The 15,366-nt window shown below is 39.9% G+C and overlaps 1 protein-coding gene across 1 annotated transcript in view; it reads left to right on the plus strand.

Annotated features, from left to right (window-relative positions):
* ST3GAL6 (ST3 beta-galactoside alpha-2,3-sialyltransferase 6) overlaps positions 1-13,875 on the plus strand; it is a gene marked incomplete in the record, with an annotated part of 540,680 nt that extends 526,805 nt beyond the window's left edge. The window contains 2 exon segments of the mRNA XM_053706049.1: positions 3,946-4,098; positions 12,964-13,875. Of these exon segments, the coding sequence (XP_053562024.1) occupies positions 3,946-4,098; positions 12,964-13,044 (234 nt within the window).
* Between the last annotated feature and the right edge of the window lie 1,491 nt (positions 13,876-15,366).

Genomic DNA, 15,366 nt, shown 5'->3' on the forward strand with positions numbered 1-15,366 from the left:
CTGCAAAGTGATATGCACATAGGTGAAAGGAGCACCTGGCACATTCCAACATAATTCCTGAGCAGGGCTTATCTGGTGATCAAGCATACGTACATATGCTGGTCTGGTTGTCTCTGCAGCCATGTCCTATTGAGGGGTTAAATGCATAGAGACAGTTTAACAAATATATATAATTGTTAGATATTTTATATAGCAGCATTAGTCATGCGCATACTAAGGCTCATGGCTGATAAGGACAACTACCGTAATTGTACTGATGGGGAGAGACACCAGCTGTCAATGCATTTAAAGATTGGTTAAAAGATCTGAACACTGACATAGCAGTCTAAGTCCTCAGATCAATGCTCCCGGGTGCATCAGTCAGCTGAGATACTGTTTTCTGTGTACATACGCTTTTCCAGCTCTGTTCTTAATTACTAATGGGATATTCACCTCCTGGTCAGCAGGAGGAGGCAAAGAGCACCACAGCAGAGCTGTTAAATAGCTCCTCCCTTCCCTCCCACCCCAGTCATTCTCTTTGCCTACATTAGTGATAGGATAGTGATTAGTGATAGGAAGAGATAAAGTGAGGTGTTAGTTTAGATTCTTCAATCAAGAGTTTATTATTTTTAATATAGTGCCAAAGTGTGCTGCTTTGTTCTAGGGTGTAGCCGTAGTCCATACCAGTCTCTACAGTAGAGCTTTTCGTGGCTTTAGAGCAATGGGAACTTGTGGGACATAATTCTCACTGCGCCTCCCATATTTTGATGCTGCCCTACCTCTGGAAAACCTGAGAGATTCTAACTCAGGACTTTCTCTTCATTCTCAGGTCCATGGGAGGGATAGGACCTCTTAAACCTGGAATCTGCCTTGCTGCCCTGCAGAAAATAAGGTAAGTGCTGACTTTTTTTCTGGGGGATTTGGAAAGTCTCAGAAATAAAGGAGGGCACTTCATTTATTTTATAAATCTGGTTTATCTGGAACTGACTGCTTGGAGATTGAACACTTATTATCCAAGCAGGGTTTTTCTGACTGGTCATTGTGACCATGATTCAGGCTCGAAAGCCTGTTACTAGTCAAATTTATCATACGATATGGCGTAAATATCTCTATTGGTGTGAATCCATGGACTACTCATGGAGTAGATAGAATTCATAGATTTTTTTTTTCTCTCAAAGGTTTATCGTCAAGTTCCCTAACGGGTAAAAACTCTGTCTTTCTCTATTTTGTTACTCAAACGTCTGGTAGATTTCCCAGATGTACAATCATTTTGTCAGGCCTTGGTAAGGATCAGGCCTGTGTTCATAACAGTTACTCCTACATGGAGTCTGATTTTAGTTTTCAGAGTTCTTCAAGGGACTCCGTTTGAGTCTATTCTTTCCTTTAGATATTGAGTTGTTATCTTGGAAAGTTTTATTTCTTGTTGATATTTCTTCTCCTCGGAGAGTGTCAGAGCTCTCGGCATTTCAGTATGAGTCTCCTTATCTTATTTCCATTCAGATAAGGTAGTTTTACGTACTAACTTAGGATTTCTTCCTAAGGTTATTTCTGTCCGAAACATTAATCAGGAGATTGTTGTTCCTTCCTTGTGTCCTAATCCTTCTTCTAAGAAGGAAAGACTTTTGCACAATTTGGACGTGGTCCATACTTTAAAGTTTTTCCTGCAGGCGACTGAGGACTTTCGTCAGTCTTCTTCTTTGTTTGTGGTTTTCTCAGGAAAACGTAAGGTACAGGAAGCTACGGCTACTTCTCTTTCTTTTTGTCTGAAGAGCATCATACGTTTTGCATATGAGACTGCTGGATAGCAGCCTCCTGAGAGAGTTATGGCTCCTTTCACGAGGACTGTTGCTTCCTCATGGGCATTCAAAAATGAAGCTTCTGTGGAACAGATTTGTAAGGCTGCAACTTGTTCCTCTCTTCACACTTTTTCAAAGTTTTCCAAATTTGACATTTTTGCCTCGGCTGAGGCTGTTTTTGGGAGAAAGTTTCCTCAAACAGTGGTGCCTTCCGTTTAGGTTCCTTGTCTTGTCCCTCCCGTATCATCTGCGTACTCTAGCTTGGGTATTAAATCCCATTAGTTATTAAGATGATCCGTGGACTCATCGTGTCTTAAAAAAGAAAAGAAAATTTATGCTTACCTGATAAATTTATTTCTTTTTTGACACGATGAGCCCACGGCCCGCCCTGTTCTTATAGACAGGTTATGAGTTATTGTAAACTTCAGACACCTCTGCACCTTGGCTTTTCCTTTCTCTTCCTAACTTCGGTCGAATGACTGGAGTGGGAGGGAAGGGAGGAGCTATTTAACAGCTCTGCTATGGTGCTCTTTGCCTACTCCTGCTGACCAGGATAAAGCTGTATTAGTTCTGTGGAGTACAGTGGCACTTTATAAATTGATGATTGTGGTGATAACACCTTTGTGCTTGTCTACTTTTTCTTTTATGAAGTCTTTGTTTCTTTATAGCAGGTGAGTACAGACTAGAACTAGGGCAGCCATATAGGGCTTATTTACTCCTCCACTTCATCCAATATTCAACACACAAACTGTCTTCATTCTTTTAATACATTATGGGCTATAAATATATATATATATATATATATATATATATATATATATATATATATATATATATATATTTATATATATATATGGGGAGCCCTAGATCAATCTGACAACTATGTAAATCTACAAATTTGGATATGAAAGTATAGTAGACAATTCAGCAACACTATGTTAATAAAAATCAAGAGAATATTGCAATAAAACTGGAGAAATAAAAAAAATATATAAGTAAAAAGTCCTGTATATCAGTTAAGGGTGTATTTTTATAAGCAACCAGATTGTTTGGGTGAAGTCCAGGTCCAGGCAGCTATCTGTGAGTGGATAATGGGCCAAGATCCAAGAATAAGTAATCTTTAGAAGATGAAAGGAAACGAGCGCCACGTGGCCTTGTATTGTATGTACTTATGTGAAGATGTAAATAAAATGTTTCACTCACATTTGAATGAGCACCCCTATTGGTGCAAATAGCGCAGACTGGAATCAAACAGTCATCCAGCAGACTGGCCTCCAGTACAGCTCCTACAGCAGTGGAATGGATCAGGATACTGTGTGCCAAAAGGTTAGTTGTATACACTCTAGTTGTCTGCAGCAGTGTCCAGCTGGGAAAGGATCCTTTAGTGCAGATGTTCAAAACTCAGCTCCACAGCGCTCAAGTTCCTTGTTCAACAAAACTTTCAGTCTTCAGCAGTGTTATAACTTGTCTCACATTATCTCACTTAGTAACCATAATCTAAAGGGACTGAAAGCTAAGTGAGATAATGTGAGACAAGTTATAACACTGCTGAAAAATTCATTGTAAGCCCCTGCAAAGGATGGGTATCCAATGTGAACCCTATTTTGATAGGGTGAGCACCCATGTTTTACAGTTTAAATCACAGGTGTACTAGGGATGCAACATTGTGAAATGGACGTAGGTATACATTTGAAATTCTAGCTTTTTATGTAGGCTGAACTTCCAATATAGGGGCAGTCTATTTGCATTATTTTGTTTTTTAGAAAGGTAGATAATCCCTTTATTTCCCATTCCCTAGTTTTGCATAACCCTTTATCTCAGTGTTTTTTACAAACTTGCATTTTAGCTGATTAGTGCTAACTCATGCTTGACTCCACGGGAGTGAGCACAATGTTATCTAAATGGCACACATGAACTAGCACGGCCTAGCTGGGAAAAGCTAATAAAAATGCACTGAGATAAGAGGCGGCCTGCAAGGGCTTAGAAATTAGCATATGAGTCTACCTAGGTTTAGCCTTCAACAAAGAATACAAAGAGAACAAAGCAAATATGATATACATAAATTGGAAAGTTGTTTAAAATTTACACATATCAAACATTTTAAATCTTTGTTATCACAAACTTTTAATATGTATCTTGTTTCCTAACCCTTTCCCCTTGCTTGTTTTAGAAACCAAAGCATCCTACAACTGGAATAATCGCCATCACATTTGCTATGCATATATGCAATGAAGTTCACATAGCTGGATTTAAGTACAATTTTACATCTTTAAATAGTTCACTTCATTATTATGGGAATGACACAATGTCTGTAATGAGCCAGGTAATGTAACCACAGATAGCTACCATGTCTTTATGATTATGATTGAAAGGAAGCTCCTAATTTTCTAATCTAAGATTGTTTATAATTAACCAAAGGTGATTAGAAGATGGCAAACTTCAGTTGTTACACTGAAACGTAAGCATGTCATGAGTTCTTCTACCTTCCTTTGTAATGGAGGCTCCATGAAAACCAAACACTAAATATGGTTTGAGCTCTTGATTTACTGAAAATGCATTTATAATAAATATTAAATTGATTTATTTTTAAATAATGGTATTAGGTACTATGGGATCTCTTTAAAAAAAAATCACATTTTGCAAAGTTTACAATTACTTGTAGTTAATGCATAAAAAAAAAAAACATACTGATTAAAAGGAACAGTCTAATGCAGAACTGACATGCCTCAGCTTGTAAGAGCATGACTTTTTGGCATTACAGGTATACTACACCTTACAGCGCTTCACTAATACAGCACTAATATGGAACTGAAGTTAAACCTATAAGGATTTTGAAACAATACTATACTACTCGTGAGATTGCGAGAAAGGTGACTGGCTCCATTTTGTTCATGTCATTTTGGTCGGTACTGTACAGTTTTTATTGAATACTAATTGAATACTGTGCTGTACTTTGCTAGTGTTAAAGGGACATAATACTCATATGCTAAATCACTTGAAACTGATGCAGTATAACTGTAAAAATCTGACAGGAAAATATCACCTGAGCATCTCTATGTAAAAAAGGAAGATATTTTACCTCACAACTTCCTCAGCTCAGCAGAGTAAGTTCTGTGTAAAAACTTATACTCAGTTACTGCCCAGCTGCAGGTAAAAAAAAATGAAGAAATGAACAGCAGCCAATCAGCATCAGCAGTGCTGAGGTCATGAACTTTTTTACTGATATCTCATGAGATTTCACTTAAATTTCATGGGATTTCATTGTAAACTTCCTTACACTGAATAGGGAAATAAGATGAGAGTGCAAAGGCTCAATCCTTCGGCTGTCCTGGGACAGACATACTGATTTGTTGCTTAGAAGTCCTTTACAATGGGATGTGGCTACTGAGAAACTTTTGAGGTAAAATATCTTTCTTTTTTACATAGAGATGTTCAGGTGATATTTTCTAGTCAGCTTTTTACAGCTATACTGCATCTTTTTCAAGTGTTTAAACATTTGGGTATTATGGCCCTTTAAGCTAAACCTAGTGCTATATAATAATATATGTTAGTTCAAACATGTCTTTAAACACACTAGCAAGTGAAAAGAAAGCTAAAACCACCTTGTTTCACTTTAAGGCAGTTTTCACTTTACAGCAGGGCTCCGGAGGGTCCCTAACCCGCTGTATGAGCGAGGTATACGTATACTGATCTTAGCTGTGTTTATACCTTTCAAGTCCTGCTTGGGAGCGGCATGCCGCTTTCTGTATTAGTAACTTTATGCCATTAGAACAGTATCTGTTTTAGTTCAGTGTGCAGGAATTTTGAGCTGCATTTTACTGCCATGTTCAATTTATTTTTTTAAATTTCCTTCATTATTAGGCACCTTTAACAGAAAAAATAAATAATTAAAGAGCATCTGAATTGTTATGAACTTTTGATAGAAAGTGTTCTGATTTTTATGTATGTATGTTTTTGACCTTTTTAGTTTGAAACCACTTAAAATTATTGGGTAACAGTACAAGCTATTTGTCATAGCAGAATGACCCTCATACTTTAAGGGCTTGATTTATAAAGCTACAGCGGATAGGGGCGTACATAAGCGCCCCTGTCCACTGCATCTCGCCACTGTCAGAATTCTGCAGGCGAAATTAGCACTTGCGTGCAATGCTCCCCGCGCACAGCCAGTCACGCGTGGGCAGGAGCTTTCAGTCTCCCCGGTCGGACGAGAGGTGGAGAAGTGGATAGGAAGCAGCAGTCTGATGACCGCTGCTTGATAAATTATGACTGCAGATTCTCTTGTGAGAACCTGGAGTCGCAGAGAGGCGAAGGGCTTGATAAATCGTGCCCTAAGTGGTAGTTAGGTAAATTTCTTTCATGAGATGAGTCCACTCCTGACCGCTAGGTAGGGAATGCCAACATGTGATGGCTTGTGGACTCTCACTATCATGAAAGAAAGTAATTTATCAGTTAAGCATAATTTTAGTTTTTCTTGAGTGGACATTATGAAAAATAATTGTAGTATATTGACAGAAGATTTTACTAGTTCATGATCTAAAATATTAGGCACTCCACTTTGATAACTTTTAATGATTATTCTTTTCCTTTTCTCTTTTTTAGATAATATTTAAAGGACAGTCTACTCCATATTTGTTATTGTTTAAAAAGATAGACAATCCCTTTATGACCCATTCCATAGTTTTGCATAACCAACACAGTTATTTTAATATACTTTTTACCTCTGTGATTACCTTGTGTCTAAGACTCTGCAGACTGCCCCCTTATTTCAGTTCTTTTGACAGACTTGCATTTTAGCCAATCAGTGCCCTTTCATAATTAACTCCACGGGCCTGAGTACAATGTTATCTAAATGTCACACATGAACTAGCGCCCTCTAGCTGTAAAAAAAAACCTGTCAAATGCATTCAGATGAGAGGCGGCATTCAAGGGCTTAGAAATTAGCATATGAGCCTACCTAGGTTTAGCTTTCAACTAAGAATATCAAGAGAACAAAGCAAATGTGATGATAAAAGTAAATTGGAAAGTTGTTTAAAATTGCATGCCCTATCTAAATCATGAATGTCGAATTTTGACTAGACTGTGCCTTTAAATTAAACATATTACTTTAGGTGTCAGAATATTTCAATGATTTTACGTCTGTTGGGGGAGGGTAGAGAAAATGTTATAATTAATAAATTTAATTTCTTCTGTTAAGTGTGATCAGTCCACGGGTCATCATTACTTGTGGGATATTATCTGCTCCCCTACAGGAAGTGCAAGAGGATTCACCCAGCAGAGTTGCTATATAGCTCCTCCCCTCTACGTCACCTCCAGTCATTCTCTTGCACCCAGCAACTAGATAGGTCGTGTGAGAGGACTATGGTGATTATACTTAGTTTTATATCTTCAATCAAAAGTTTGTTATTTTAAAATAACACCGGAGTGTGTTATTACCTCTCTGGCAGAGTTTGAGGAAGAATCTACCAGAGTTTTGCTATGATTTTAGCCGGAGTAGTTAAGATCATATTGCTGTTCTCGGCCATCTGAGGAGTGAGGTAAACTTCAGATCAGGGGACAGCGGGCAGATGAATCTGCATAGAGGTATGTAGCAGTTTTTATTTTCTGACAATGGAATTGATGAGAAAATCCTGCCATACCGATATAATGTCATGTATGTATACTTTACACTTCAGTATTCTGGGAGAATGGTACTTCACTAGAATTACACTGTAAGAAGTACATTAAGCTGTTTAATAACTAGAGATTATGTTTAATGTTTTTGCTGGAATGTAAAATCGTTTTCATTTACTGAGGTACTGAGTGAATAAATGTTTGGGCACTATTTTTCCACTTGGCAGTTGCTTAAATCTGTTTTTTCTGTCAGTTTCTGTTCTCCCTCACTGCTGTGTGTGTGGGGGAGGGGCGCTTTTACTATGCATCAAATATTTCAGTCAGCAACTAATTGTATTCCCTGCATGATCCGGTTCATCTCTACAGAGCTCAGGGGTCTTCAAACTTATTTTGAGGGAGGTAATTTCTCTCAGCAGAGCTGTGAGAATTATAGTTTGACTGAGATAAAAACGTTTATTCTGTAATTTGTTTCCTGCTTTCAGAAATTGTTATCTTTGCTAATGGGATTAAACCTTTGCTAAAGTTGTGTTGTTTAATTGCTGAGGGGAACAATCCTTTGCTAAAACTGTATATTCTGACAAAGATTGATGCTATAACTTAATTATTTTAACTGTTATAATTTTTTTCTGTGCTTCTTAAAGGCACAGTTCGTTTTCATATTATTTGTAAATTACTTTGAAAAGTATTTTCAAGTTGCTGTTTATTTGCTAGTGTGTTAAACATGTCTGATTCAGAGGAATATCTCTGTGCTATATGTGTTAATGCCAAAGTGGAGCCCAATAGAAATTTATGTACTAAATGTATTGATGCTACTTTAAAAAACAGTCAATCTGTACAAATTGAACATATTTCACCAAACAACGAGGGGAGAGTTATGCCGACTAACTCGCCTCACGTGTCAGTACCTGCATCTCCCGCTCAGGAGGTGCGTGATATTGTAGCGCCGAGTACATCTGGGCGGCCATTACAAATCACATTACAAGATATGGCTACTGTTATGACTGAAGTTTTGGCTAAACTACCAGAACTAAGAGGTAAACGTGATCACTCTGGGGTGAGAACAGAGTGCGCTGATAATGCAAGGGCCATGTCTGATACTGCGTCACAGTTTGCAGAACGTGAAGACGGAGAGCTTCATTCTGTGGGTGACGGTTCTGATCCAAATAAACTGGACTCAGACATTTCAAATTTTAAATTTAAGCTTGAAAACCTCCGTGTGTTACTAGGGGAGGTATTAGCGGCTCTGAATGATTGTAACACAGTTGCAATCCCAGAGAAAATGTGTAGGTTGGATAAATATTTTGCGGTACCGACGAGTACTGACGTTTTTCCTATACCTAAGAGACTTACTGACATTGTTACTAAGGAGTGGGATAGACCCGGTGTACCTTTCTCACCCCCTCCTATATTCAGAAAGATGTTTCCAATAGACGCCGCCACACGGGACTTATGGCAAATGGTCTCTAAGGTGGAGGGAGCAGTTTCTACTTTAGCTAAGCGTACCACTATCCCAGTGGAGGATAGCTGTGCTTTTTCAGATCCAATGGATAAAAAATTAGAGGGTTACCTTAAGAAAATGTTTGTTCAACAAGGGTTTATATTGCAACCTCTTGCATGTATTGCGCCTGTCACGGCTGCAGCAGCATTTTGGTTTGAGTCTCTGGAAGAGACACTTCAATCATCCACACTAGATGACATCACACACAAACTTAAATTCCTTAAGTTAGCTAATTCATTTATTTCAGATGCCGTAGTACATTTAAGTAAACTTGCGGCTAAAAATTCAGGATTCACCATTCAGGCACGCAGAGCTCTGTGGCTGAAATCCTGGTCAGCTGATGTTACGTCTAAATCTAAATTGCTTAATATTCCTTTCAAAGGGCAGACCTTATTCGGGCCCGGCTTGAAAGAGATTATTGCTGACATTACAGGAGGTAAAGGTCATGCCCTGCCTCAGGACAAGGCCAAAGCCAAGGCTAGACAGTCCAATTTTCGTTCCTTTCGTAATTTCAAAGCAGGAGCAGCATCAACTTCCTCTGCACCAAAACAGGAAGGAGCTGTTGCTCGCTACAGACAAGGCTGGAAACCTAACCAGTCCTGGAACAGGGGCAAACAGGCCAGAAAACCTGCTGCTGCCCCTAAGACAGCATGAATTGAGGGCCCCCGATCCGGGACCGGATCTAGTGGGGGGCAGACTTTCCCTCTTCGCCCAGGCTTGGGCAAGAGATGTTCAGGATCCCTGGGCGTTAGAGATCATATCTCAGGGATACCTTCTGGACTTCAAATCCTCTCCCCCAAGAGGGAGATTTCATCTGTCAAGGTTGTCAACAAACCTAACAAAGAAGGAAGCGTTTCTACGCTGCGTACAAGATCTTTTATTAATGGGAGTGATCCATCCAGTTCCGCGGTTGGAACAAGGACAAGGGTTTTACTCAAATCTGTTTGTAGTTCCCAAAAAAGAGGGAACCTTCAGGCCAATCTTGGATTTAAAGATCCTAAACAAATTCCTAAGAGTTCCATCGTTCAAGATGGAAACTATTCGAACATTTTTGCCCATGATCCAAGAGGGTCAGTACATGACCACAGTGGATTTAAAGGATGCTTACCTTCACATACCGATTCACAAAAGCCATTACCGGTATCTAAGGTTTGCCTTTTTAGACAGGCATTACCAGTTTGTAGCTCTTCCATTCGGACTGGCTACGGCTCCAAGAATCTTCACAAAGGTTCTGGGCACTCTTCTGGCGGTACTAAGACCGCGAGGAATTTCAGTAGCTCCATACTTAGACGACATACTGATACAAGCTTCAAGCCTTCAAACTGCCAAATCTCATACAGAGATAGTACTGGCATTTCTAAGGTCGCATGGATGGAAAGTGAACGAAAAGAAAAGTTCTCTCTTTCCACTCACAAGAGTTCCCTTCCTGGGGACTCTGATAGATTCTGTTGAAGTTTGAAAACTTCAAAGTGCATGCCGTGTCCTTCATTCTATTCAACACCCGTCAGTAGCTCAATGCATGGAGGTAATCGGACTAATGGTAGCAGCAATGGACATAGTTCCTTTTGCACGCCTACATCTCAGACCACTGCAACTGTGCATGCTAAGTCACTGGAATGGGGATTACTCAGATTTGTCCCCCACTCTAAATCTGAATCAAGAGACCAGAAATTCTCTACTATGGTGGCTTTATCGGCCACATCTGGCCAGGGGAATGCCATTCAGCAGGCCAGACTGGTCAATTGTAACAACAGACGCCAGCCTACTAGGTTGGGGCGCTGTCTGGAATTCTCTGAAGGCTCAGGGACTATGGAATCAGGAGGAGAGTCTTCTTCCAATAAACATTCTGGAATTGAGAGCAGTCCTCAATGCTCTTCTGGCTTGACCCCAGTTAACAACTCGGGGGTTCATCAGGTTCCAGTCGGACAACATCACGACTGTAGCTTATATCAACCATCAGGGAGGGACAAGAAGCTCCCTAGCAATGATGGAAGTATCGAAGATAATTCGCTGGGCAGAGTCTCACTCTTGCCACCTGTCTGCAATCCACATCCCGGGAGTGGAGAACTGGGAGGCGGATTTCTTAAGTCGTCAGACTTTTCATCCGGGGGAGTGGGAACTTCATCCAGAGGTCTTTGCCCAAATACTTCGACGTTGGGGCAAACCAGAGATAGATCTCATGGCGTCTCGACAGAACGCCAAGCTTCCGCGCTACGGGTCCAGATCCAGGGATCCGGGAGCGGTCCTGATAGATGCCTTGACAGCACCATGGACCTTCAGGATGGCTTATGTGTTTCCACCTTTCCCGATGCTTCCTCGATTGATTGCCAGAATCAAACAGGAGAAAGCATCAGTGATTCTAATAGCGCCTGCATGGCCACGCAGGACTTGGTATACAGATCTGGTGGACATGTCATTCTGTCCACCTTGGTCGTTACCTCTGAAACAGGACCTTCTGATTCAGGGTCCTTTCAAACATCAAAATCTAACTTCTCTGAAGCTGACTGCTTGGAAATTGAACGCTTGATCTTATCAAAGCGTGGTTTTTCTGAGTCAGTTATTGATACCTTAATACAGGCTAGGAAGCCTGTTACCAGAAAGATTTACCATAAAATATGGCGTAAATACCTATATTGGTGTGAATCCAAAGGTTACTCTTGGAGTAAGGTTAGGATTCCTAGGATATTGTCCTTTCTACAAGAAGGTTTAGAAAAGGGGTTATCCGCTAGTTCCTTAAAGGGACAGATCTCAGCTCTGTCCATTCTGTTACACAAGCGTCTGTCAGAAGTTCCAGACGTTCAGGCTTTTTGTCAGGCTTTGGCCAGGATTAAACCTGTGTTTAAAGCTGTGGCTCCACCATGGAGTTTAAACCTTGTTCTTAACGTTTTACAGGGTGTTCCGTTTGAACCCCTTCATTCCATTGTTATAAAGTTGTTATCTTGGAAAGTTCTATTTTTAATGGCTATTTCCTCGGCTCGAAGAGTCTCTGAGTTATCAGCCTTACATTGTGATTCTCCTTATTTGATTTTTCACTCGGATAAGGTAGTTCTGCGTACTAAACCTGGGTTCTTACCTAAGGTAGTCACTAACAGGAATATCAATCAGGAGATTGTTGTTCCATCCTTGTGCCCAAATCCTTCTTCGAGGAAGGAACGTCTTTTGCACAATCTGGATGTAGCTCGTGCCCTTAAATTTTATTTACAGGCAACTAAAGATTTTCGACAAACGTCTTCCCTGTTTGTCGTTTACTCTGGTCAGAGGAGAGGTCAAAAAGCTTCTGCTACCTCTCTCTCTTTTTGGCTTCGTAGCATAATTCGTTTAGCTTATGAGACTGCTGGACAGCAGCCTCCTGAAAGAATTACAGCTCATTCCACTAGAGCTGTGGCTTCCACTTGGGCCTTTAAGAATGAGGCCTCTGTTGAACAGATTTGCAAGGCTGCAACTTGGTCTTCGCTTCATACTTTTTCCAAATTTTACAAATTTGACACTTTTGCTTCCTCGGAGGCTATTTTTGGGAGAAAGGTTCTTCAGGCAGTGGTTCCTTCTGTATAAAGAGCCTGCCTATCCCTCCCGTCATCCGTGTACTTTTGCTTTGGTATTGGTATCCCACAAGTAATGATGACCCGTGGACTGATCACACTTAACAGAAGAAAACATAATTTATGCTTACCTGATAAATTCCTTTCTTCTGTAGTGTGATCAGTCCACGGCCCGCCCTGTTTTTTAAGGCAGGTAAATATTTTTTAAATTATACTCCAGTCACCACTACACCCTTGGCTTCTCCTTTCTCGTTGGTCCTTGGTCGAATGACTGGAGGTGACGTAGAGGGGAGGAGCTATATAGCAACTCTGCTGGGTGAATCCTCTTGCACTTCCTGTAGGGGAGCAGATAATATCCCACAAGTAATGATGACCCGTGGACTGATCACACTACAGAAGAAAGGAATTTATCAGGTAAGCATAAATTATGTTTTTGTGATTTTTATTTTTCATTCGTGTGAAGAAGGGAGAATCATGTATTTTAATTGTAGAATTTGATGTAAACTTCTGAAACTGACCATCCTGTAACTTTCTTTTCTAGAATGAATACCACAATATTTCAGCTGAGCAGATGTTTCTAAGGGACCTTATTGAACACAAAACTATCACAAATTTGACGTAATACGAAGAAGTAAAAATCACAAGACCTGGAAGTGGACAGTATTTTTATGATCTTGTGGTTTTTTTTGTTTTGTTTTTACCATAGAAGTATTTTTGGCAGACTGTTGGAATGAAAGCCAAGGACAAGAAACTACCACATCATTGTTCTTATCTAGGTGTCAAATAAGAGAGACAATAGTGCATATTATTAGTGCATTTCTTATTAACCCCACTATGGAAAGAATAGCCTGCAAACTGCACAGACTTTGTTCATGGTATTAACTGGATTAATTATCAGTTCTGTTTAACCTGAACAATTTACTTTCTAAAGAGCACAGGAAGTTTTTTCCCCCCATTGGACTAAAAACATGAAGCACAATGATATTTGTGTTGCGTGTACATGATTGTAATGATAAAGCATTTTGTAAATGAAATGCAAACATGTACAATACTTGATTTAAGATATTTTGCTTGATTTATTAATTATTGATCTGAATATTGACTATTGTTCCATTGTCTTGGGACACTAGCTCTTGGAGATGCGCATCATTTTACAAGGGGAGGGGTTGGATACAAGTATTTACCAAACGTACACTGTCTCCATAAACTGAGCTTTGGGATATTTTTTTTTATTTAATTTTTTTAAAAAGAGGGTAAATTTCAAAAACATCAGTAAAGAGTGTGTTTTACAAAACACTCATGGTGTTCAGTTATGCCTCTCTCATAACGGTAGTGACCTATTATTCTATTTTTGGGTCTATAGGGTTTGCACTTAGTTGGTATCTCATCATCCCTGTGGACCCTGAAGTTTCTTCCTGTTGTTTTGTGACAATAAACCTGTTTCTAGATTGAAGTTTGTTACTTAATGAATTTCAGAAGTACACTTTTGTGAACCAGGTTTTAAAATGAAATAAAGGGTTTAAAGGGATATGAAGTAAACTAAGTGCACTTTGCAATGTAGCGCTGTGGAATCTGTTGGCGCTCTACAAATAAATGGTAATAATATTCTGTTAATCACTTAAACAGTTCCTATAATACTGAAATTCAGTAGTAATACATATATTTTGCATCAAAGATTTGATACTGAACTATGCACAGCAGCTATTTAGCCTTCCCACTATATACACAGCCTGATGTGCAGAAGGGAAACATTGTGTTAGATTTTACTGGTTTAATATTTCAGTAAAGAACAAACAAAAACAATGATGCTCTATCAGTCTAGAAAAGTTAATTTCCTTCCTAAGTTAGGGAGAGTCCACGGCTTCATTCCTTACTGTTGGGAAATACAACACCTGGCCACCAGGAGGAGACAAAGACACCCCAGTCAAAGGCTTAAATATCCCTCCCACTTCCTCATTACCCCAGTCATTCTTTGCCTTTCATCCCAGGAGGTGGCAGAGAAGTGTCAGAAGATTTGAAGAGTCCTGAAAAAGGGTGTCTGCCTTTTGAGATTGGACTGGAGTTTTAAGTAGTCATGTCAACCTCTCAATGTGAGTATTGATGAAAGTTAGAGTCTGGAGATGCAGGCAAATTCTAACATCAAGTCTACTGCTGACAGCTCCTAAGCAATCAGTGTTGACGAGTTTCACTGCCTGCTTTCTCTCTCTCAAGACACTGTCATGAGCGCTTCTATAAGACTGTCACACTTGAGAGGCTATGTTCTTTTCCACAGCATGGATCCTGGAGGTATGATTGTTTACATTTTTACACATAAAATGCTATAACAAGGTCACAGTGTGGCTCCTTTATACCTTGATAGGATCCAGGGTTAATATCCTCTGAAGGGGGTTTATTGAACTGTTGGGAGCTCAAACCAATGTGAGCCCCTTATCCCTGGGACATATAATTTCCAAAGAAGACAGAAGAAGTTCAAACTGAATGATACAGGGACATAGGAATACCCATTTATGTGCGCAGTATTCAGCCACTCAGGTGTCGCAGTACTCGTCCCTCAGCCTCCCCCTGTGGGATAACGGTATTTCCTCAGATATCCTCTGCTGTACACGTACAAGCACTAGATGTAAAAGTACTAGCACTAGATGGGCTCTCTACTATATATGGCTGCAGTTTGGTGATTGGTAAGCCGCTGGAGGGGTGCAACTTCAGGTAAGCCACTTACCATGGCACAGGCATGATTAAGGGCTTGTGAGCTCGAAACTTCACATTTTTTTCTGTCTGTATGCTCCAATAATTCTTTGCAAATACAGTGCTCTGGACTTATACTTTTTTCTGTATTACATGGGGACTGAAGTCGTGGCAGGTGCTGAACTATGTGTGCTGTGGTACAGGCTATTAGAAGGTACTCAGGTACAATATAGCCAGGGTTCTTAGCCTGCTCTCCCAC

Source organism: Bombina bombina, chromosome 3, assembly GCF_027579735.1.
Source record: "Bombina bombina isolate aBomBom1 chromosome 3, aBomBom1.pri, whole genome shotgun sequence".
NCBI lineage: Eukaryota > Metazoa > Chordata > Amphibia > Anura > Bombinatoridae > Bombina > Bombina bombina.